This window comes from Sciurus carolinensis, chromosome 17, assembly GCF_902686445.1.
Source record: "Sciurus carolinensis chromosome 17, mSciCar1.2, whole genome shotgun sequence".
Lineage (NCBI taxonomy): Eukaryota > Metazoa > Chordata > Mammalia > Rodentia > Sciuridae > Sciurus > Sciurus carolinensis.
The window spans coordinates 3,598,798-3,623,482 of record NC_062229.1 but is presented as its reverse complement, the minus strand read 5'-3'; the positions used below and the strand labels follow the sequence as shown (position 1 = coordinate 3,623,482).

General features: G+C 57.7%; 1 protein-coding gene across 3 annotated transcripts in view; it reads left to right on the top strand.

Annotated features, from left to right (window-relative positions):
• The window catches only part of Mllt1 (MLLT1 super elongation complex subunit), a 58,417-nt gene extending 34,106 nt beyond the window's left edge, over positions 1-24,311 (top strand). For 2 of the 3 annotated variants that reach the window (XM_047531198.1, XM_047531199.1), the window contains exons 4-12: positions 5,122-5,265; positions 8,688-8,813; positions 12,507-13,061; positions 17,050-17,137; positions 18,717-18,825; positions 21,127-21,226; positions 21,362-21,433; positions 21,628-21,699; positions 21,788-24,311. In XM_047531198.1, coding sequence (XP_047387154.1) covers positions 5,122-5,265; positions 8,688-8,813; positions 12,507-13,061; positions 17,050-17,137; positions 18,717-18,825; positions 21,127-21,226; positions 21,362-21,433; positions 21,628-21,699; positions 21,788-21,916 — 1,395 coding nt within the window. In that variant the 3' untranslated portion in view covers positions 21,917-24,311. The remainder of the gene's footprint in view (positions 1-5,121; positions 5,266-8,687; positions 8,814-12,506; positions 13,062-17,049; positions 17,138-18,716; positions 18,826-21,126; positions 21,227-21,361; positions 21,434-21,627; positions 21,700-21,787) is intronic. The other variant, XM_047531200.1, reaches the window with a different exon arrangement.
• Positions 24,312-24,685: the final 374 nt, after the last annotated feature.

Genomic DNA, 24,685 nt, shown 5'->3' with positions numbered 1-24,685 from the left:
CGCTGTGTTCTTCAGGTGTCCATTAGAGCATTACCTGGCTGCTCCTTGCCACCCCTGCCTTCTGCATTTGCTTGAATGGGCACAAACTACAATCTCCACGGGCTCCAGGCCTCCTGCTCTACCACTCTTCACTTACTCATCTGCGGAATGGGAACAGTAGGACGCCTGTGTGTGGAAGAGCTTACATACGTTACGTGCTCAGAAAAGCTCCTGGCCTCAGTGCAGACTCCACCCTCGTTACCTGACCGAGGTGGACAGTGTCCTAGCAGCGCAACACCGCCAGGACCCTGAACCCTCCTGCTGTGTCTCAGGTGAGATACCATGCCTCCTCAGGCTCCATCGCTGCTGAGGACGCTGCTGTAGCCCACGCCACGTTTGCATGAATGTGTGTTGAGTGGTCACCAGCTAGGAGAGCTAGCTCAGGTCTAGGTTGCAGGGACAAGGCAGATATCCAGCCTGCTATTGGTGGTGTCACGGTCCAGTGGGTTACAAAGGTGATCTGTTGTTGTTATTGATTAGTTTAGTTTATCATTAACAATCCTTGATCCATTAATAAGTCAGTGTTTAAAATGTTTGCTTCTTTCCCTTTGGGATTAGGATCTTGGTAGTTCCCCACCTTGTGATCTTAGATCCCTTTTAATCTGTACATTTCCCCCTACCCCCGCTTTCCTCCATTCTTTGCCTTTGCAGCTAGTTACTTTGCTGAAGAAGCTGGGTCCCTTGTTCTGAAGAGTTTGGAGCTGTTGGGCTTTACTGGCTCCTCCCCCTGGGGGTATTCAGCTGTGCTACCTGCTGGTGGGTCCCCAGTCTGGAAACAGTCTCTTCACGGGCAGATCCCGTCTGGTGCTGTCTGTGAAGCTGGCCAGGCGGACATTGGAACCCTGGTTGCTCACTCACAGGCCCAACAGCAACGCCCCTGCCCTCCCCGTGCCTTCTCCGGAACACACCTGTGTGGCTTGCCTCCCTTGCCTTCTTCACCTGTCCTTCTCTGTGTCTACCTGGTGCTGTCATTTCTGAGAAAGGTGGGATGGGTGCTGGCTGCCACCTACACTCTGGCCTGTCAGAGTCATGCCAGCCCTGGGCCTGGCCCTGATGTCCGGTGACCTGTGCTTGGCACATAGGACAGAGGGTCTGACTTCTGAGACGTGATGCTGACTGTCTTGCCTGAGCTCATGCCCTCACCCTTCTGGGGACAGGCTCCCTCTCCACAGAGAGCAGAGGTCCTTCCCTCCAGGGGACCCTGCTGCTACCCCTCTCCATCCTCCCCTTTCAGCCTTAACCATGTGGGTTCCTGGTGAGGAGACTCTGACCTGTGATGCTGTTTCCTCCATAGACCCTGCATGCTCCTTGCTGGTCTGGCCTGGAGCTTCTCGCCTTTTGTCTTGCCCATGGGGATCGTGCCTCCTCCAAGCCTGTCCAAGCCTCTGAGGAGTCCTCCTAGCCCTCAGGCCCTTTGTAAAATGGATAGACACCTGGAAGGGAGTGTAGGAGAGGTTCCTATCTGGTCAGGAAGCATTGCCTGACTTTGTAGAGGAAGGAAGGACTTGGTGACGTTCTAGTGTCTCCCCCTGGCAAGTGCATGATGGGCTTAGCCAGGGCCTGGTTTCTTGTGGGGTCGGAGGTGGGGTGGGCAGCACTCACCTGCCTGAGGTTCTCCCGCGTCATCCTGTGGAGATGGCCACTGCTTGTTCTTCGCATTCTGCCAGGAAGAGAGATGGTGAGAGACCTTGTAATTTTGTTTTGGATTTGGACGGAAAGCCCTCCCTAGGCCAACTTACTTTCTGTCACTACCCCAAAATTAGGACACATGCCCACCTGCGATAGGGAAAGGACATTTCCAAGTCTGGTGTGGACTGGGCTGGGTTGAAACCCTCTTTTCTGAAAACAGGGGCTCTCCTCCGAGACCAGGCTAGAGTCAGCCTCACTGGTCAGCGTCATCTTGAGAAGGCCCATCCACTTGTCTGTCTGCCCTTCACTGTACCCACTGTTCCTGGAGGCTCCTTCCTCCTTCCATCAGGGTGGTGTCATCTGCAGTTCCTCTCTTTGTTGAAATGGGTACCTTGCCGGCTAGTCCTAACTCTGAGGCATGACTGGTCCCAGGGCTAACAGCACTTGTGTGTGCATAAACCATGACCTATCCACACAGAGTGACCTAGGAGACTTAGCCAAGTGGCAGCCCAAGCCCCTGACTCTGTCCCCTTCTCTTTCACCCACACAAGAAAATGGATGAGCCTGTGAGCTTGGGCTGCCAGAGGAAGAGGCTGAATGGAAAGCAGACCCAGAAGCTGCTGGGCTGAGCAGCAGGAAAGTCTCCTTGGACTTCCTGAGTGCAGTGTCCCACCCCGCACCCCCCACCCCCTGGTACCCAGAGTTTTTTCTCTCTGTTGTACAGTATTTTAATAGCCTGGGATGTAGCTCATGCCCCATCAATATTATCCCTTTAAAGTACGCACACTTTGAGTTTTAATATATTCACAATGCGTAATCATCACAGTTTTTAAAATTCCAGAATATTCCTGTCACCCCAAGAGGAAACCTGGTCCCCATCAGCATTCATTGCCTATGTGCCTGCTCCCCAAGCCTCAGGCAACCACGAACCCCTCTGTCTTGCTGGGCTTGCTTACTCTGGCTGCTCCATGTGAGTGAAGTCAGTCTGTGTCCTCCTATGTTGATTTCTTTCCTAGCCACAGTATTTTCAAGGTCATGCATGTAGCACATGTCAGTGCCTGGTTCCTTTTTAAGGCTGGTAATATCCCCTGGGGTGAAGGAGCCACGGTTCATCCTTTCATCTTTTGATGGCCATTGGGTCGTTTCTCTTTTGCTGCTCTGGACATAGGTGTGCATGTTTTTGTGTGACTATAATGTCTTCATTTCTCTTGGTTGGATACCTAGATGGTCTGGGTCATTGGTTACTGCACACATAGCAGATGAGGACCTGCCAGTTTATCCTAAGTGACAGCTGCGTTTCACATTCCCACCAGCAATGCACTCATTTTCCTTGTGTGCACGTGTGTTTTAGCTATCCTGATGGGTGTGAAGTACTATTTCATTGAGTTTTGATATACATTTTACTAATGATTCATGATGCTCTTCTTTTCATGGACTCATGGGCCATTCGTGTATCTTTGGAGAAATATCTGTTCACACTCTTTGTCCGTTTTTAAATTGTGTTGTCTTTTTATTGTTGAGTTGTAAGATTTTTATTTTATTTTATTTTTTTAACATATTCTGAACAGTAAGCCCTTATCAGATTAATGATTTACAAATATGTTCTTGCACTCTGTTGGTTGTCTTTTTGTATATGTGTGCTGGGGATTGAACCCAGAGGTGCTTTACCATTGAGCCACATCCCCAGCCCTTTTTATTTTTTTATTTTGGGACAGGGCCTTGCTAAGTTACTTAGGCTCTCACTAAGTTGCTGAGTCTTGTCTCAAACTTGTGATCCCCCTTGCCTCAGCCTCCCGAGTTGCTGGGATTACAGGTGTGCCACCATGCCCGGCTGTGTCTTATCTTTTCATCCTCTTGAATAGTGTATAACACAAAATTTTTAATTTTGATGAAGTCTAATTTTGGTTTTTTATTGTTGCCTGTGTTTTTGGTGTATCTTACGTGAGAAAAATTGCCCAATGCAAGGTTATGATTTGTACCCTGGTTTTCTTCTGAGAGAGCTCTTCGATTTATGTGTCTGGTTCATTTTTTAGTTTTTTTTTTTTAATATATGTTCTGAAGTAAGGATCCAGTTTTATTCTTTTGCTTGTGAATACCCAGTGATAATCTGAGCACTATTTGTTGAAGAGACTGTTCTGTCCCTGTTGAAGTGTCCCTTGGCACCCTTATTCATAAATGCAGGCATAGCCATCATTTATGCTCAGCCCTTCATATCTGCAGGTTCTGAATCCTTGGGTTCTGCACCTGCAGATTCTGCATCTACAGACCTGGGATCAAAAATACTCAGAAGAAAAGAAGACGTGGGTCTGTAGCAAACTTGTACAGACTGTTTTCCCGGTCAGCATTCCTAAACAATAGAGTGCAGCAGCTGTTAACATAACTCTCCATGGCATTGGGTTTCAGAAGTCACCTAGAGATGATGGAAGCACAGGGGAGGGTGTGTGTAGGTTCTGTGCAGTCACCGGACTGAGGGACTTGAACCTCCATCAACTCTGGTTTCTGTTGTGGTGCTGGAGCCGATCCTCCATGGATGCTAAGGGGACTGTTAAAGGAATTCCCCTCCTGGCCTTGCGACTTCTCATGCCTTGATTTCCCCACACTCCCCTAGTTACCCATTTTTCTAACCAGTGAGCTGTCTTTGCAGCGGGAGCAGATCTAGGTTTTGTGGGACCTGAAGATTATGTCAATTGGGGTGGGATGGGACTTGAGAAAAAGAATAGGAAAATGACTTGCTCTGTCAGGTTTGTGGAAAAGTGACCCTGTGACCCCCGGCCTCACCAGGGCTGCTGAGAGAGCTCGCTTCCTAGGAAACCCCTGATCTTTGTTGGCATCAGAGCCCTTAGTCTGTCGCTTCTTTGTGGCTACCCTTGTGAAGGCTCCACTCACTCGTCCCACAAGTCCCTCGAGTGCCTGCTTCACGTTGGGTGCTGCTCCAAGCCTGGGGTGACGCCAGTGCAGGGTGATGTGCATGAGCCATGGAAACCAGAGCGTTGTCTCACTTCTCTTCTCTAACCTTTGCCAGCCAGTCGCTCTGGGCCGCAGCCTGTCCTGTGAGTTGGGTCTTGGGCTCCTTCTGGCCAGGTCAGGCCTCAGTCTTGCCACTGTGTGTTTTTGAGTCTCACTTTCCCTTTTGTCAGCCACGCAGCGAGGGCTGAAGGGGACTGCTCACACAAGGCCGCATGCCAGCAACAGGCACTTCTTGTAAGCTCCAGGGAACATGTAACTGATGACTGTCTTTTCCTGGGGAGGCCTCCTTTGCTGTGTCCACTGCAAGTAGTAAGTTAGCTTAGTTGAATGATGGAATAGAGGAGAAGCAGCAGAGGAGGATCTGGGGGCAAAACAAACAGGGCTGGTGAAGGAGCAGCAGGGCCAGCAGCTGGCAGCTTTCCCTGTCCTGAAGCCGCAGCCTGCTGCCCGCCCCTGACACGGACTTCCTTGTTTCCTTTGTTCAAGGAGGAGCCGAGGAAGGTGTGCTTCACCTACGACCTGTTCCTGAACCTGGAGGGTAACCCGCCTGTGAACCACCTGCGCTGTGAGAAACTCACCTTCAACAACCCCACCACTGAGTTCCGGTACAAGCTCCTGATGGCTGGCGGGGTGAGTGTGACCCGCTGCGGGCTGCCTGCCTGGCCCAGTAGCTGCCATGCCTGCCCAGGGTGTTCTGCTGGCTCCTGGGCTGGGATGTATGAGTGCCAGTTGCGCAGCTGTTGCCCAGCAGAGCTGGCTAGCCCCAGGGGCTCCCCAGCCAGCGCTGGGTGTTGGCAGCTGTGAACGAGGAGTTGAGGCACTTGCCGTCCTGGTGTTTCCTGGGCGACTGTGGATAATTAGCATCTTCCTGCGTGTGGCGTGAAGCCGGGTGCAAGGCCTGTCTATCCGCGTGGCCAGGCCTGTGCCACCCTTAGCTGGTGGGGCAGGGCTGGTGCTGGGCACCAAGCCATCCGGGAGGCACCCTGTCAGCATGTGCTGCCTGCCACTTCTGTCCTAGATCTCCATGTGGTGGCCTGAGCACAGCCCTCCAGGTGCCTCTTCAGGCTCTGGACACAGGCAGGGCATGCAGGGTGCTGATGGCTGATGAGGAGGAGGACAGGCCACGTGGCTGCCAGCTGTACCATCTGTGAAGGCAGATGGAGGCCTGAGGCTTGGTCAAGGGACTTCAAAGCCACCTTTAGTGATCCAAGGTTACCGAGCATGCTGAGGTGCTGTCCTGTTTCCGTGCTACAGTCGGGCCAGGCATGTGTACGTGTGTGTGTGTGAGTGTGCCTATCCAGGTGTGTGGTGTGTGTGTGCCTGGGGGGTAGATCGTGTGGTATTTGTGTGGGGTGTTTGGGGTGTGTGCATCCCTAGGTGTGTGCTGTGTTGACGGTGTATTTGTGCAGGATGTGTGTATGTCATGTATGTGTGGTTTGTGTGTGTTGTAAAGAGTGCGGGCTGTGTGTGTGTGCTGCTGGACAGGCCCACTTCCAGGTGACGTTTGGGCTCGGGCACAACTCCTACCTTCTTGTTCGTACAGTTGGGTCTTTTAGGAGCTTTCTTCTTCTTAAATAAAAGTAATGTCTATCCCTGGTTGAAGGTTGAGTAAGTCCCGAATCCTGCCATGCTCCTGTAACAGCGCTGTTTGTGGTTCTGCTCTGTCCGGTGAGGGCTGGGAGAGCCTGAGGAGGCCACAAGACACAGGAGGGCTTACACAGAGGGGGCCAAGGTGTGGGGAGGTCTGGTCCCAGACACCTCCCCACTCTGCTCTCCACCTTCTTTTTGTGGCCATGTATTTTCCTCATAGCATTTGTGGGCGTCCCCTGAAGGCCCATGGTCACATTTCTTTAGGAAGTAGTCAGCGTCCCTAGGCCTCTTGGCCTCTGCAAGAGGCATTTCCTGTGCTCTGAAGAGAGGAGGCTCTGAGGGCATCACCTCAACACATAAAACAGGGTGGGGAGGAGCAGGTGAGCAAGTGGCGGGGAGGGGAGGTCTGGTTCAGTCTGCTAAGGGCCAGTCTGGAGGGAGCAAGTGGCCCAAGGCACCTGCTGGACCCCAGAGAGACTCTTGGGCTGTGGTCTGCATAGTGGTCCCTGCCTGGTGCTGTTGTTTCTTGGAGAGGACTGCCCAAGGGAGCTGGCTGGCCAGTCTGGAACTTCCTGGTCTTCCTGGGCTGACAGCCGAGCTGTGCTTTCTAGCCTTAGGAGCGGCCTGGTTGGGACGGTGACCCTCCCAGGTGATTCCCAGGACCAGGTAACTGTGCCCCTGTGCTAGACCTTCCAGTCTCCTTAGTGTCCTCAGGGACAGTGTTTGTCATCCCACAGCAGTGACCCCAGCCCTGTCTGTGCAGCTGGTGGTGCTGGGAGAACTGGAGGAAGGAGCTGAGCTGCTGTCTGTACTCTCCCTTCACTGGGTCTCGCTTGGTGATCTGGAACTCAGGCTGTCCTTGGGAGCAACGGGAGCAGGGCTTCCCACTGTCCTAGCAAGTCAGAGCCATCCCCATGCTCCTAGAGCTGTCTTCTGTCCTTTGCCCATTGGCCAAGGGCCTGCGTTTCTGTCAGGGAGCCAGGGCCTCACAGTAGCACCCTGTGGAGGAAGAAGCAAGCTGGCTGAGCACCCGCCCCTCTCCTTTGTTCTGAGGATCTTGGTTAGAGAAGAGACACATGGAAGGCAGAGAATGCTCTCCTTGGAGGGATTTGGTTCAGTTAATTTGAAGGGAGGGAAGGTGAACTCCCACAGGAGTAGAAGAAAAAGATCTGGGAGTGCTTCAGTCAAAGCCTCCAGGAGCTATCTGTGACTGAGCCAGGCTTCTGTCTGTGAAGCTGTGTATGCGTGGAGCTGCCAGCCGAGGCACAGAGGATCTCACATGGCATGCTTTCAGGGAACTGGACTGGTAGGACACAGATGGGAGCAGACATGTCCATGGTGGTGTTGTGGGCTGGGGCTCTGATGAACAGCTCCCAGATGGGACAGCCCAAGGCTGTACTGCCCTCTTTTTTATGTATATATGTATATATGTGTGTGTGTGTGTGTGTGTGTGTTTTAGATGTTAATAGACCTTTATTCATTTATTTTATATGTGGTGCTGAGAATCGAAACCAGTGCCTCTACCACTGAGCCACAACCCCAGCCCCATGTACTCCCCATTTAAAGCCCAGTGTCCCATCGCATCTGCAGATGAAAGGATTGGCTTGTAAGGAATCCCAGGTGCTCAAGCTTGTTAGTGGGGCTTCCGCCGAGTCAAGGTCTTCTAAAAGTGCCTTTTATTTTGTTCCATCTCGCTGCCATCTGGAAGGCTTTCTCTGAGTGGCTAGCCCCGTCGCTATGTTAACCTATAGTGTTGGTGTTGGAGACCTTGCCCCAAGCACGCTGTCTCTGCAGCAGGTGTACTGAAGCCTAGTTGCTGCCAGGCAGGTAGCAACTTTCCTGGAAGGACCTGAGCCCTTCCTTGTCTGTAGCCTTCTAAGCAAGAGCAGGAACCGGCACTTCCCTCCCCGCAGGCAGCTGCGTGTGAGGCAGCTTTGCAGACCCTGCAGCCTCAGGCTCTGATTGAGTCAGCTTCAGCTGCTGCAGGTGGAGGGAGGAAGACTCATCCCCCAGGACGTATGTGACCTGCTGACCTCGCATCCCGGCAGACCCCTCAGAAGCTGCTCATTGCCGTGGGCCTTACTTATCGTGGTGTCCGACTAGCTTCTGCCTCTCCTGGCTGTGCCTGTGGGCTCTGAATCTCAGCGCTTGGCTCGGCTGTGACTGCAGCCACCTTCAGTGCCTCTTGGCACACTCTGCAAGTCTTCTTGGCCTGGCCTTCCTGTCTGTCGTGCCTGGGGCTATATGACCCCCACTGGGCCCAGCCATCCTGGGATCCTAGGCTTCTCTTTGCTCTGCACCACTGAGCCTGCTTCACTCCCCCTTGGCACCCAGCCCCTCCATGATTCTTTTGGGAAAATGGCTCCTGCTCCACCTCTTTCCTCCCCAGGAACCAAGCTCCTTGGCCTTCAGCTGCCACCGCCCCTTCTCATTGATAACATCTGTCTCTTCTTTGTCACTAGGTGATGGTAATGCCCGAAGGAGCAGAAACGGTGTCCAGGCCCAGCCCTGACTACCCCATGTTACCCACAATTCCACTCTCTGCCTTCTCTGACCCCAAGAAGACCAAACCATCCCACGGCTCCAAGGTTAGTGAGGTGGAAGGCCCAGTCACGTGAGAGCACTGGGCCCAGCCATGGCAGGACCCAGCCAGGCGCCCCCTCTGCCATGCTGGGCCTTGTGCACCTGGCCTCTCCCTGGCATCTTGCTCCTTGAGCTCTCTGCTCCACCTTGCTGCTCACTGCCGCTTCCCTAGGATCACAAGGAATAGGGCCCTTCACCTTCCTCTTGAGGCTGTAGGCCCTACCCAGCACCCTCCTTTCCCCATTGAGCCAGCGCTGGGCCTTATGACTGCTCAGCTCAAAGGCCATTGTTGGACAGAGAGTTTCCATTGCAGGCTGTGGCTGCCTACCTTCTCCGGTCTCCTGAGTGAGGTTCCCACCCTCGGCTGTTCCCGGCTTCGCTTCTCAGCAGCGGCTTGCCACAGAGAAAAGCTTGCGTGGGGGTGGCCAGTGGGGGCATGATGTAGGTGATTGAGCTGAAATCCTCTGAAGAAGAAATGTCTATCATCTTATCTTGGCCCAGGTGGGCTGGTGGCACTCAGGCTGCCTGAAGGACAAGCTAGAAAATGCTTTGGATGGTATTGTGATGTGCTTATAAACGCATATAAACCCATGAGCCTGCATTGTGTTCCTCTGCGACCACTTGCTCCACTCAGCCCTCTTGGGAATCTGAGCTCGGGTGGCTCTCAGGGCAGCTATTGGTCAGCATGTAACTGACCCGCTCCACTGTGCACTTATCCTCTCTGCGTTCTTCTTGCTTCACTTAATGTGGGGTTCTGTGAGCCTGGGGCACCCCCCTGGGACAAGTAGAGCTCTTAGGAAGTCTTAACTGTCTTACCTATGAGCACTGCTGGGGAAGTCACCACCCAGGCAGGGTCAATCTGGCTCTTTCCAAAAGGCCAATAGGTCTCGGAAATCCTCAGACACGTCAGCATATTGAGTGTGGGATGTGGCCCTGGGGATCTCCCTTCCAGCCTCTGGGCCAGACAGAACCATTCCCTGCTAGGGATCTCAGCAGCTTCTCTTCCAGACACCCCACAGTTCTTTGGAAGTCCATGCCAACTAGGAAGGGAAGAAGTTGCTACGAAGGCCACCTAAAGCCCTGTGAAGAAAGCCTTCCCAGGTGGCTGAGATGCTGGTGGCTGGCTCGGGAGGCAGGGCCACATCTCTTGCTGGAGCTCTGGGAATCTGCAACCCAAGGGCATGTCTGCCAGGCTCAGAGCAATAAGCAGGCTCTCCAACTCTGTCCTCTGCCTCTCAGGAGCCTCTGTGTGGTGTTCCCAGGCAGCAAGAGTCCACCAAGGCTCTTCTCCATTGACAACTCTCCAAGAAGCCGTGGCTTTGCCAACATGGTCCCAGCCTCTGAACTGTCATCTCTGTGCCATCCTTGTAGGCACAGGCCTATGAGAAGCCTCTCCCTTCGTTTGGGCTTGTTGGCCTCCAGATTGGTTCTCTGCTACCTGGGCCTAGGGAGCCCACGTGGCCAGCCACATGCTTGAGGCCAAAGGACCCTAGGCCTCACCCATCAGAATCCCCCATGCCAGAGTACGGTTGGCGATCCAGAGGTTGCTTCTGGGGATGAATCAGTCTCTGGTGGTCCTGGTATCCCCTCCCTCCCCCGAGTGGCAAGATGGGCAGGAGTGAGCCTCTGAAGAGCCCTTGGACTGCCTGCAGGGCTCACACTAGGAGGAGCCCTGGCCACCAGACCTGCCCACCTGAAGACAAAGGGGCTCCTGTGTGACCTTGTTGGGTATCAGGCAGTTGTCCAGTTGATCTTTCCCTCAAAGTCAGTTTTGAACCATTTTGAGGTCGTGGGCATCTTTGAGAACGAGACTACATGATCTTCATCTTTACCTTCATGTGTTTTAAAAATCCAACATGAATTCAGAGAACCCAAGGTCACAGGTACCTGTGCAGGCTCGTGGTAAGGTTCTTCCCACTTGGAAGGCCCTGGTGGCACCCACGGGGAGCTACTTGAGAGGCCCATCAGCATGCTCCTGGGGTTTGCTTTCCTTCTGCCACTTGTGGCTATGACATTGGGCCAGCTCCTGTAGCCCGACATATGCACTCACTGAGAAGAGGCGGGGATTTTATGTGCCTTCCTCTGTTTCTTGCCTCCCTCGCAGCTTGCTGGGGATTGGAGTCCCCTTCCATGTGCCAGCCCCAAGGGGAGTGCCCATGGTCTCAGCTGGCTCTGGAAGCTTGTGGTGTGTGCATCTCTTCCCACTGCGGTGGGTTGTCAGAGCTGGACCCGGTCACTTGACCTGCCCTTCTCCAGGAAATGTGTCTCGAACCCTTTGACATCATGTGGGTTGTGGATATGCAAGAAGACACAGCACCTTGCACAGATGAGAGATGTGAAATAGCTCTCTGTCCCTGGATTCACAGGTGGCTCTGAGAGCAGGTGGCAGAGGCCCTTCCTGCTGTTGGGTGTTTACCTGGCCAGCTGTCTGCTCTGTGTGTCTACCTCTCTCCTCCATGATGCTCTTGGCTGACTCATTGGAGCCTCCAAGGGTGCTATGGGCTGCTGTTGGTTCCTCACCTGTGAGAAGTGTTCATCTGGAGAACTCTGGGGCCCACCGTGCACCTTTCCAACTGAGGGCTGGAGCCTGCATCAGCCCACAACAAAGACACCCATTCAGGATCCTGGGATATGTGGGGTGATTATGGAGAGTTGATAGGGAAGATGGGGCTCCTGCCTTCTCCACCGGCTGTGTTCGGAAAGGAACACGGGGACAAAACAGACATAAGAAGAGCTCAGCCTAGTGGTGGACCATGCTATCAGTCACAGGCACTGGCCATAGTGTCCCCCTTGACCGAGAGTACTCCCCATTTACCAGGCCTGTGCCCTTGCCCTCTGAGATAACGGAGGTAACAGATGCACGCAGTTGGGGTCAGCTGCTCAGGCTCCCTGGGGACTTGGACAGGGCTGCTTTTACCTGTGTTCCACCTGTCCCCAGAGTATCACAGATCTGTCCCAATCCAAGTTCCACCCTAAATGCTTGAATTCACCAAGGCAAAGACCTGGGAATGTCTTTCATGTTTTAGGAGAACAGCTCAGGCAGTTCAATTCTGAGAGACCTGGGAGCTGTTTGTTCTGTGCAGTACCCAGGAACCCAGCAGGTGCTCAATAAGTGTTCATTGCCTAAATTAGATAAATGGCTCTGCCCCAGGCGTGCCTTGAGGACTGGCGGGAGCAAGGCTGGAGAGTTGGGGGCAGGAGAGGGGCCCACAGGGCCCAGGGAGGAAGGCCGAGAGCCATCAACGGGGATCACACAGGACGTGTGCTGGGGCCAGAGAAGATGGGGCAGGGCCTGCTCCCTAGGCCACTGGGGCCTCTGGCACCAAACGAGCCTCGGACCTCCTGGGCCGGGGGCAGCTACAGGCATTGGTGGGGCGGCCAAGGTGGCCCTGCTCGTGTCTGACTCACTGTGCTCTTCTTCTTGAATCCCTCAGGGAAGTCAGCTCAGTTCCAAGGGATCTTAGCCTGCAGTCGCCCGGGACCTGCTGACACTTCCCAGTAGTTTAAAGGGACAGCTCCATTTAAAACTCTCACCTGCTGCCTTACTTTTTCGCTTTATGGAAGATTTTCTCTAGCTGAGTCTCAATCAGGTGGATCATACTTTGTAGGGGTTGGGGGTGGTGGAGCCGGGTGGCCCCGAGATGCCAGCTAACCATGTCTCTCTCTGCCCCGTGCCCTCCCTGCTCTTGGCATTGCAGGATGCCAACAAGGAAAGTAGCAAGGCCCCCAAGCCACACAAGGTGACCAAGGAGCACCGAGAACGGCCCCGCAAGGACTCGGAGAGCAAGAGCTCCTCCAAGGAGCTGGAGCGTGAGCAGGCCAAGGGCTCCAAGGAGGCTGCACGAAAGCTGGGCGAGGGCCGGCTGCCCAAGGAAGAGAAGGCCCCGCCCCCCAAGGCCGCATTCAAGGAGCCCAAGATGGCCCTGAAGGAGACCAAGCTGGAGAGCATGTCCCCCAAGGGGGCACCCCAGCCCCCAGTCCTGCCCAAGGCTTCCAGCAAGCGGCCGGCTGCCGCGGACTCCCCAAAGCCCAGTGCCAAAAAGCAGAAGAAGAGCAGCTCAAAGGGGTCCCGGGGCGCCCCTAGCACCTCGCCCCGCACGTCGTCTTCCTCTTTCCCGGACAAGAAGCCACCCAAGGATAAAAGCAGTACCAAAGGGGAGAAGATGAAAGCCGAGAGCGAGTCCAGGGAGGCCAAGAAGGCCCTGGAGGTGGAGGAGTCCAACTCAGACGACGAGGCCTCCTTCAAATCAGAGGTGAGGGCCCTCCTTTCCTCCCCTCCCTGTCTGTGCGTCTGCACAGCTGGGGGCGGCCAGGAAAGGGCACCCACGGGGCAGGTTGGTGGGGCGCTGGGCCACTGGCTGCCCATGGCTGGAGTGCTGGCAGAGGAGCAGGCCAGAGCCAGAGTTCAGGGCTTGGCTGAGCTCTCAGTCCTGCCTTGTCCGTGTCGCTGGTCCAGCCACCACACCTCACTGGGCCTCAGTCTCCCCTTCTGTCAGGCAGTTGGGCCCACTTGGGAGAACGGCCTCCATAAAGACGGTAGTGAGTGGGTCAGTGCTCCCGCCCTGTAGCCCCATGCCTAGGCCAGGGCCTCAGGGGCCACCTCGGGGCTAGGCAGGAGACCATGTCTCGCCATCCCATCCTTCGCAGCCATTTCGTGGCCAGCCTGGTGAGGAATTCACTCCCTCTGCTAACGGGGCAAACCCGGGAGTGTAGTCTTGCTGTCCCTGTCTGGATGTTTGTTGATGATGACTGAACTGTACCCAGTGTTGGTCCCTTCCTACCCACCCGTGCAGCTGACACACAGGGACATGGGTGCTCGTAGTTGGCCCACCCTCAGCGAGCAGCCTGTCCCTGTGAAGCACTGGGCTTGTCCTGCAACAGCATGGCCAGGAGGCCCTCTGAAGACCACCAGCAGGGACGACTCACCACAGACCTTAGAGCCAGCCCTCAGCCTTGTGGCTGAACCTTGTGTCACCCTCCAGTGGTGGCTCTGCCTTCAAAGGCTCCATATGACTTTCAGCTACCTGAATGAAAAAGTGACTAGGTCGTGGCCCCAGTCAGTGGCTTTTTTAGTTTCCAAATGGTACTCACTTTAAGTGGGAGCTCCTCCTCCAGGGGCGGCATGGAGCTGCCCTGGGAAGCGGTTCCTGAGAAGAGGTCAGAGGGGCTGTGTCAGCAGTGCTGGTTTTGTGAGTGTGTGGCTTCCAAGAGCTCCTCACTGGAGGTAACGGCGCTGGGCATGGCTGTCCTTCTGTGGGTAATGGCACGCACCCCTGGCTCTTGGGCACATAGCAGACTGGCAAGGCTGAGTACCCAGCTTCTCACAGCTGGTCACCTGCCAGTGCTCCAGAGGTGGTAGGGCCCCAGGCATCACAGAGGCCCTGGACCACCTCAGTGCCCACCCTCCCTGCCCTGCAAGTCCTGAAGCCTCCTCAGCACTGGAGGCTGCTGCCCCCCACCCCTGTGCAAGCCACCAGAGCTCTTGGCAGGTCCCAGTCCCTTCCTGCCCACGCCAGGGAAATGGTCGGTAGGCAGGTGCTAGGTGAGATCCAATCTCACAGGCAGGCCTTTTTAGGCGAAAACAGCCAAAGCCCAACTTCTGTGTCGGAAAGGGGTGGAGGCCGGGGCTCCACAGGCCTTGCCTGGCCGGTGGCCTCACTCTGGGTTTCTATGCTGGTATCAGCGAACCCCCAGACATTTTGTGGGGGCTTGATATTGAGCTCTGTGCCCTGAGAGCACCGTGGTCCCAAGGCCAGAGCTGCCCCAGGAGACATGAGGCTTCTGGCTGGTGAACAGAACAGCCCATGCACTGGGTGACTTCTGAATGGTCCCTGCAGAGTGATCCCTAGGCCACCAACAGCATGCCCAGTGATCTCTGGCGTTTCCCAGCCCTGGGGCTTCGGCAGAGCACAGGCTTCTGTGGCACAAGATGCAAAGTAAGGCCTCCCAGATGGCAGCCTGCATGGCCTCTTCTTGACTATCGCAGGCCATCCCTACCTGGAGGCTGCTGGTGGCCTCTCTGCCAGAACCTTGGGGCTACCACACCTCAACCTTCCCCTGCCCCCACCATGCTGGGATGCGCTCAGCTTGCGCAGAGCCTGCTGGGCTTGTGCCTAGGCCCAGCTCCCCAGTTCCTCCAATGGTTGCTTGGAGTTCTCCTTGGCTCTTGGGGTTCCTGAATCAGTCCTGTCCACTCGGGGCCAGTCTTGTGTCAGGAGAGCCGTGAAGGGAGGAGGATAGGCCACGCCCCTTCTGGACCCTTGACATGGCCTGGCACTTTGGGCTTCCTGTGGTGTCGTCTCCCCAGGCCATGCCACCTCAAGGCTCTTTGAACCACCTCCAGCTCCCTTTCTTCCTGTCCTTGATTCCTGTGAGAGAAAGATGCAAGTGTGGCTGGCTCCACTGACGACGGTGGGCCCAGCGCATAGCAGGGGCTCCGGGACCCTCGCCTCTTTGAGTCGTGCTGACTGGAGCAGCCTGCGGGCTGGCCGCCACCTCTGGCCCCCCACATTGTTCCATAGATGGGCATGGGTGCCAGGGGCCTGAGCCAGCACCAGCCTCCTGCCCTGGCTGCTCCCTACCTTGCTCACACCTCCCTCTGCCACAGCAGCTAGAGGAGGTTCGGCACCAACCTGGATGTGCTCAGCAGAGGCTAGCAGGGCAGCCCTTTACGGATGGGGACACTGAGGCTTAAAACTGGGCACTGCCTTGGCCCAAGTAACGGAGGCAGTTGGAGAGAAAGCTGAGGTTGGAACAGGGCCCCAAGGCAGTGGCTGTCTGTCGTGCCTCACTTATTCTGCACCCTCAGATGTGTGCACACGAGTGGGTGAGGAGATGCGTGCAGGAGGACCCGTGTGGCTTCAGGCCCAGCCGGGGTTCGGGGGCAGTCCTGGATCCAGGTTTTGCTTGAGAACCCAGCCGGCTATCAGACTTTCCCAAGTGTCCCCACAGTGAGCAGTGGCCTATGGGAAACTATTCGGGGCCACACCATTTGCAGTTTGGGGAACGGGGACCAGTAGGGACACTGATGGGATGTGGCCTTGGAGAGGCTGCAGTACACCCTGGAGAACAGAGTGCAGGGTATGTTCCTCCCCAGGTGGCCAGTTGCACTCTGGGTTCAAGTGCACAGAAACCTGTGCCTTCCTGGTGCCCCTTTTATAGGCTGAGGTTGCCCTGGTCCCACACACCAAAGGAGGGGCCCATGGAATCCTGGGCTCTCGAGGTCCTGGTCCCCCTGAGTCAGGGACTCCTCTCTTGGGCTCTTCTCTCAGGTCTGATGGCTACAGTGCCTCTGCCAGAATCCAGACTAGCTGGCCTCTTCCCCTTCCCTCCTCACCCCTCTCCTTCTCTCCCGAATCCGCCCCTCCCCTCTCCTTCAGCGGGAGGGCTCCATGTTCCCCTGAGGGGCAGGCTGCAGTTTGGTGGTCTGAGGTGGCTTCCCCAAGGTCTGGGCAGCTCCCTGCACCATGGGCCTGGACTCCTGCTCTAAGAGCTTCGCCCTTCCAGGCTTCACCACACACACCTTTGAGGAGCCATCTGCAGAAGCCCACGCCCAGAGCAGGTTCTCTGAGGGGCTAGACCCAAGATCAGCCCCTTCCCCATGTGGTGACTCCTGTCCACCCAGCAGCTCTGGGAACGTGCACACACAGACTTCCCCCTTGCTGGGCACCCGGCCCACTGCCCTTGCCTCGTTTGCTTTGACTTGACTGCCCCCTGGTGACTGAGTCAGGGTGCACAGCTGCAGGAAGAGGAGGAAGGCTCAGCCAGCTTCCACATAGGTATCTGTCACACTTATGCGTGCACACACGTGCACACTCTGCTGGTCAGCTTCTGGGTGGCTGGAGAGTGGTAGTGACACTTGGGTGGGAGATGGAGCTTTTTGCTATCCCAGAAACCCAGGGTGGCATATGGGTCTGAACGAGAAGCCAGGTCTCTACGTTGGCTTTCCCGTCCCCACTTGTGCACCAGCCAGCACCTGCTCCTGTTCTCCAGCTAGGCCAGTGGAAAGCTGCCCAGGGGTCTGCAGCTGCTGCTGCCCGAGCCCTCTTGGTGGAAAGAGGCCCACTCCACGCACAAGCTGGTGGGTCCTGTGCTGGGCCAGGGTGCCTGGGGGAGACTGTGGAGGGGGGTGGTTGGTGTCTGCACCGCCAGAGGGCGGTGTACCCAGCTCTTCCCCTCTGGCCTGGGAGATGACTGTTTTCCTCCTCTTCCTTTCCTGCCGCCCCCACCGTGGGGGTGAAGTCCGCCCAGTCCAGCCCGTCTAACTCCAGCTCCAGCTCGGACTCCAGCTCGGACTCGGATTTTGAGCCCTCTCAGAATCACAGCCAAGGTGTGTGATGAGGTCCAGAGGCTGAGGTGGGCAGGTGGAGCAACCTCAGCCCCCACCCCAGGCTGGCAGGTGTATGGTTCGTTGCCAGGAGATGACCTGCAGGACTCCCTCCCGAGGCTGAGTGTTGAGGGGCTCGCTGCATGCCTGAGGCTTGGCCCGGGATGCAGGAGGCAGGACAGAGTGGCAGCTGCGGCCGCCTCAGGCAGGAAGACGGTGGGCAGGCCAGGTCTGCAGTACGCAACCTACCTGGGCTGACACGGCTCACGTGTGGAGCTTGGCCCTGCACAGGCCCCAGGGACCCATGTCTGCGGGGTTTGGTGGTGTGGGGCATCTGTATTCAAAAACAAAACAGAAGTACTTCTCAGACCTGTGCCCCTTTGGGGCCGTTTTGCTCCTCTCCTGCCTGTGGCCCCGGGCATCTATTCCATAGCCTTCAGGTCTGCAGCCCCTTCTGATGGGGGCCTGGAGGTACCAGGAACCCTCCTTCCTGGTGCCTCCCAAGTGAAGGGGGCAGCTTTGTGTTTTCTGCCCATCCTATCCCTGCCCCCATCTGCCAGCTGGGACCCATAGTGCTCTGCTGCCTCTCAGGCATTTGGCTGGCACTTAGACCTAGGCCACCAGCTCTACATGTCTGCCCTCTCCCTGCAGGCCTCCATGTGGGGCTTTTGGGGAGAGGGCATAAGGCCCAGTTGAGCGCCACAGGCTACCCCAGGATGGGAGGGAACTGGCAACCTTCAGTACACTGGTGTGAGAAAAAACTGGGGCCCAGCCTAGACCCCAGCAACCACCCTCAAACCAGAAGCAGGTCTAGTGATGGGAATGAGACTCTCCTCCCTCTGGCTGGAATCCTTCCTGGGGGGGGGGGGGGGGAGTGTAGGGGTCTGACCTGGAATTCAGGCGTGGGCTGGGGGATGGGGTCCTTGAAGCCCACACTATCCAAGCGTTCTTATCGGCTGGTTAGGGAGGGGAACCTACTGAAGCAGCATCATGTGACCAAGGTAATTGAGGGCTTTGTGTCCCTCTGTTGCCTTGGCAACAGGAATATAAACCAAGATGCCGTCTGTAGGGGACTGGAACCAGGCGCCTCTGGAGAAAGGGGAGGACCACGGTGGGCTGGGAGCAACAGACAGGGTTACTGTGAGGCTGGCTAGGCCCTAATAGGGGCGTAGGCTGGACGGGGGATCCTGTGGTCCCTGGGCACAGCATTTGAGCCCACACTCTGGCCCCTGCACCTTCCTCAGTGAGGACTGGCTTGTCCTGGGCTCTCGGGAGCCTCTGATCTCTGATCCTGAGGCTTCGGTGATGGAGGGGCCCTGTGGTCCCCCTGCAGGCCAGGGACCTGAGACCTACGAGGAAGGCCAGGAAGGTAGGGAGAGACTGGGAGGATGCAGAGGGTCCCTTAGGGTGGGGAACAGTTTTAGGGATTGGTTGGCAGCCCTCCTAGCAGGAGGGACCTCCAGGGCAGACTGCATTTGCCAGGGGGTGGGGGGGCTCATCAGTGTCCAGAGGTGCTGTGCAGCCTTGGGGTGGAGGCAGCTGTGAAGGCTCAGCAGAGACCTCCCCCTTCATCCGCCCCCAGGACCCCTGCGCTCCATGGTAGAGGACCTGCAGTCTGAGGAGTCCGACGAGGACGACTCTTCATCAGGAGAGGAGGCAACCGTGAAGGCAAACCCAGGCCGGGATTCCAGGTGAATGGGCCCAGCAGGAGTGGGCACTGGTGGTGACCAGGGTGACTGTCGGGGCCTGCTATGACTATGGGGCCTAGCATTGGCAGAAACCAGCAGGCCAGAGGGGGGCCAGGACCAGAGGTCTACTGGGAGGGCCCAGCCAGGGTCAGGCTCCAGCATGAGGAGACGCCCTCCTAGCTGGAATTGGACCCTGGCAATCACATCTTCCCTGGGCCCTGGGGTCAACTGACTTTCCTCTCCTAGTTATCAGAGCCGTGACACCTCCTGGGCCTGGCCTCCCTTCTAGGGATCTTTCCCTGCGCCTGAAGGTGTGGCTGCCTGGCAAGGATTGGGGTGTTCAAAGAGCAGCCCAGCATTCTCCAGGAAGGGATATTGGGGACAGCACAGCCGTTTCAGCTGCCCAAGTTCCAGCCCTGGAGGAGGCACATCGGGGAGGGGAGCACACTGGTCCTCTGCACGTGTGTGGTGTGGGGTGGTGTGCTGAGGGCCACCTGAGACGCCCTGCATGGGGAGTAGTGTCTGGCCTTCCCCCAGTGGGGGACAAGTATGTCCTTTGGATACCCTGATCCTTGGAGAGGTCATCTGGGGTGGGAAGCTGTGTGCTCTAGCCTCCAGACCAGGAATGTTCTAGAACAAACTCTGGCCTGGCTTCAGGACCTAGGTATCAGGTGGGAGGCTCTGGACCCTGCCAGGGCAGTGAGTGCCAACTAGATGGCTTGGCTGGGGTCTGCTGAGGCCACTGAGCCTGTGTTCCCTCTTTAAGTTAGAGGTGCCTGTCATTGTGCACCAGCAGGCTTCTTGAACCACAGGAGGCTTAAGGACACGTGCAGCCCTCTGTGCTACTGACTAACACCCCCCCCCCAGAGTGCCCCCAGGGCCAGCAGGGTGTGTACACAGGTCCACATGTGCTGAGGCTCCCTGCCACCCCATGGGCACAGAGGAGCCCAGGAAGATTCAGGCCTAGGCACCAAGGGGGACTCAGTCTCTGGATGCAGGGAGGACTATGACTTCCCCAGGACAGGAGAAGCAGCAGGCTCCTGCCTTGTATGGTGACACTGAGTGTGGATTCTACGCATGCACGGAGCCACATGCTGAGATAGACGGACGCAGTCCATTTGGAGGGGCCTACAGCAGTTTGGGGGCCTGATGAGAAGCCCTTTTGATGTCCGCTTATAGGGGTATTTGCAGAAGGTCCTGGTGACATCTTGCTGGGCAGGGAAGACCACACAGGTTGTGAGACTGCAGCAGGTGCTAGCCAGGCCCCTCCCATCCTGGTGTGCTCCCTGGAGAGACCCAGGGTCTGTGATGGCGTCCAGCCACCACCTGTTGGACATGGAAGACGCAGAAGTGAGGAGTAAGCAGGAGCTGTCATGTTGCCCTGGCAACGAGAGCTCCAGCTCCAGCCCCTGCCTCAGAGCAGGGGCTGCGGATGGAGCCTAGCTGCCTGCTCCTGTTCAGTGGGAAGAACAGGCCATGGCCTGGAGGGCCTCAGCGCTCACCCTGTCTGGTTCCAACCTGGCAGAGGGGTAGCCGCAGCCTTGGGCACGTTGTTCAGTAGGGGGGCCTGTTTGAGGCAGGAGAGGAAGTGTTTTAAGCACATTTGTCGGGGCTTCCCTGCACATCCAGAGTCCCTGACGGGATGGAACAAGGATCCCAGGCAGACTGCCATGGGGGGCAGAGGGATGGGCAGCACCCACAGGGCCATTTGGGGGTCCCTCTACACACCCCTCTTACTATACTGCAAGAGGTGTTGGTAAGGCCAGCAGGGCTGTGCCAGGGTGTTTTGGCCAGGCTGAGAGTGATGGCCATGGGCCCCAGGAGTGCCACCTCCTGCCTGCCTGCCTGCTGTCATCCCGGTAGACGTGCTTGTTACCATCCCATGTGATCACACAGCCTCTATTAGGGAGGAGGAAACTGCCCCAGGGCCTCTCGTCACCACCAGACACCCCCACATTGGACAGCCCCACTGGGCATCAGGGCCCTGCACGGAGCAGATTCTCTGGCAGCAGCTCCTTCTGCACTTCAGCAAAGGGGCAGAGCCAGGTTAAAGGGCAAACTCCTGGCATGCCCTGTCTGGCTGTGGTGACCTCACATGGGCGTGCTGGGCCCTGCTGGGCAGGGCTGGAGGCTCTGCAGTAGGGCCAGACTCCTCATTTCACTTCTCAGGCCACCGGGCACACCTTTCCCCACTTGGCCACCTAGAGCCCAAAACAGGCTGGTGCCAGCCCCACAGCCTGAGTGCAGGGCGCCATCTTCAGGCCAGTGGGTATTGGGCCTGACGTGCTGCCCTTATCTCACCAGGCTGAGTTTCAGTGACAGCGAGAGCGACAACAGCGCTGACTCCTGCCTGCCTGGTCGTGAGCCCCCGCCCCCTCAGAAGCCCCCCCCACCCAACAGCAAGGTGAGCCCGGGCTGCTGAGGGTGGTGGGTGCGGAGAGCTCACTCACCCCACCGTCTTGGCGGCTGTCTTGGGTGGTCTGGAGCGGTGGGCCAGAGGGCTGGGCAAAGGCTCAGCAGAGACCTTGGGTCCCCGCAGGCGTCAGGCCGGAGGAGCCCCGAGCCCTGCAGCAAGCCAGAGAAGATCCTGAAGAAGGGCACCTACGACAAGGTGGCCGGGAGGGCGGGGCGGGTGGCACAGCCTGGGGGTGCGGAGCCCCCAAAACTGAACTGTCCCGGGGCAGGGGTGGGCTCCCCACAGCTGCCAAGGAGTTGCATTTCCCCCGGGGCCAGGCTCTGCTGGAGGGGCTGCAGGGCCGGGGTGGGCGGGCCCTGGGGGCTGCGCTGAGGCTCCCGCCCTCCCAGGCCTACACGGACGAGCTGGTGGAGCTGCACCGGAGGCTGATGGCACTGCGGGAGCGCAACGTGCTGCAGCAGGTACTGCCCGGCCCAGGGCGGGCGCGAGTACTGCGGGGCCACCCACCCTCAGCCTCCTGTCCCAAGGCCGCCTGCCTCTGCCTTGCAGATCGTGAACCTGATTGAGGAGACTGGCCACTTCAACGTCACCAACACCACCTTTGACTTTGATCTCTTCTCTCTGGATGAGACGACCGTCCGCAAGCTGCAGAGCTACCTGGAGGCCGTGGCCACATGACCCTGGGCCAGCTGCCAGGCCCCCACCTCCAGGGTCCTGGGAGGCCAGGTCCAGGCCCCGCCTGCCCTCCTCTCTCTCAACCTGCCCGCCCGCAGCACTGCCTTAGTGACCGCCCTGCCCTCGGCCCTCACAGCCAGCTGCACTTTTCTGGGGGGCTTCCAGCCTGCCACCCACCACCCTGTTGGGAGCCTGGGGCCCGGGCGTCAGGCCAGTGCTGCGGCTCCCAGCCTCATGTGCACCGTCACCGGGGCTCCCCTCGGAAAGCGGTTTATGTTGAAGGCAGCGCCGGGCCTCGTTCCTGAAAGAGGAAGAAACTTCCATGGAACATGTGTGACTGAGGGGCCCTTGTCCAACCTTGGGACCAGCCCCCTGAACAAATGGTGGCTCTGTCCCCAGCTCCATGGGGGCTGTGTGCCACCGTTTCTCTGCCTGGGCCTCTCTGAGCAGCTGGGGCCACCTCCTCAGCCTGCCTGGGGCTTGGGAAGGCTCCGTCTGTGTCTGCGTCAGGCTGGGCCACGCTGCCCTCCGTGCCAGCCGGCACTGCGTCCTGTTGGGCCCTCACTGTGCCAGGCCTGCGTGCCGTGCAGCTCTATGTATAGTATATATATGTGCGCGCTGTGTGTCCGGAAGCCATTTCCGGTGTGCATTTCTGTGGCCGCGGTGCACATGGGGGTGGGGGGAAGGTGGGCTTATAGGTTAAGATGTCTCTGTGGGTTCTTCTTGTCAGTGGCCTCCCAGGGCATGGAGGAACCCTCCCTTTGTGGGTCCAAGGATGCCACTGCCTCCTGCTGGGGCTCCCAGGGCCAGTGAAGGTGACCACAGGGCGGCCAGTCCTCAGGGCACTGGAGGAGCCGCCCCCCACTGGCAGCTCCTCAGGTGAGCACCCAGTCTCTGGGGTCAGACACTTGAGCCCCTGGGGTTGCTCCTCCTGTAGGATCCTCTTCCTCCCCTTCTGTCAATCTAGTCTTCGAACTTGGAAAAAAAATGAGCTTTTGCCAAATAAGACGGGATAGTCTGTGGTTTGGAGGTGCATGTGCACTCAGCCCGCGGCTGGGGTGTGGGCCCTGCCGGGCACAGGCCTCGGGCTCCTCTCTTCCAGCGGCTGCCTCCAGGGCTGCGATCACGCTGGGCGCAGCCCGGAAGCTGAACTGTGCGCCTGGGATTCTCTGAGGACCGAGCCAGTGTCCTCTCCCCGGCCCCTGCTCCCGGCGCAGGAGCCCTCGTAGTCAGCCAACTCCGCCACACCACACCCCCAGCTGTAGAGTCTGTTCCCGTGTCGCACCCTGACCACGACGTGTGAAAGGGGACTGGGGCTGGGGTGGGCCCCTGGTTCTCCAGCCGCTGGTGGCTGTCTCCTCCTCGCCTACTGATGTTCAGATGCAGGAGGCGCCGGGGTCCCTCGTCTTGTCCTTGCTCTGAGTCTGCCTGTCGGGCAGATCTGAACACTCCTTGGGGGGACCCCAGCTCCCGCTCTCCTGGGGAGCTCCCCACATTCTCGGGGAAAGACCTGAGAACTCAGAGGAAGCCTCAGTGCTGACTCCCCTGCGCTCACTGTCCCGCCCACTGCCTTCAGGAGGAGGGCAGGCCAACAATACTCCACAGTGGGAGGCCTCCTCCTCTGGGAACCTCCAAGATGTGGACAGGACAGACTGGCCCGCACGGGCTACCGGGAGGATGGCAGCTGTTCAGCTCTGCGCAGAGGCGGCCAGGTCACTGGTGGGCCCTCCGCCCAGGGGCTGTTCCTTCTCCTTTGTGGAGATTGGCCGGTTCACATAGCAACTTGGGAAGCCCACTGCTCTGCCAGAGGGGGCGGACTTCTGCCTGCCCCCACAGCAGTGTCCAGTCCTTTCTGCAGTTCCGTGGCCTCTGGTAGCTCTGACCCATTTCTCAGTTACCTCCTCTGACCGGAAGCCTCGCCACTGTCCTCCAGAGCTGCTCTGGGCCGGCTGGTGGCCACTGGTGGAGGTGCCGGGCAGCCAGGGCCTGACTGCAGGGTTCCCGCGGCTCCTGCCCCCGCTGGGCCCCGGGGCACCTCGACAGGAAGGGGCCCAGCGCTCTGACTGCCGCGCGTCTTGTGTTCAGCCACCTGCCCTGGTGCAGATCCCTGTGTTTCACTTTCCTGAGCAAAATGTAAACCGGCGCCGGATGGCGGGAGGGTCGAAGCCCTTCTCACCCTGAGGGTTTCCACCAGACTGTCCTGAGGAACCCAGGAACTAAGGAACTGGGACACTCCATCGGCCTGAGACCAACTCCTGGGAAAAAGAAATGAGAATTGTGTTTGTAACGAGTTACAGGATTGTTTCTGTCCTGAATTTTAAACTTTTTTTTTGTTAAATTGTGAAATTATGGAGGAGTTTTATAGAAAAAAGGTGGAATAAAGTCAGACGGGAAAGCAGCCCCTGCATGCGAGTGTGCCCAGAACACGTTGCGGTGCCACCCCGCCCAGAGCTTGCCTGCCTGTGACCAGGAGAGGCAGGAAGTCTGGCATCACCCTGCCGGGCCTCTGGGCAGGCGGGCAGCACGGCAGGGTGGACATCCTGGGGAAGTGGAGTCAGCCCCACCAGAAGCCCCGGGTGCAGCACGGCTTCTGGCTCTGGAGGATGGAGGCCCACAGGGTGGAGGCGGTGGGTGGAGGTGGAAGGAGAAGAAAATGGGGTCAAAGCCCTCCCCGTCGGGAGTCCAGGAGACCGCCTGTGGGTGGAACCCTGCAGAGCTCTCCCAGGTCCTGTTGGAGCAGAGCTGCCCACCCAGAGAGCAGGAGTGCCATTC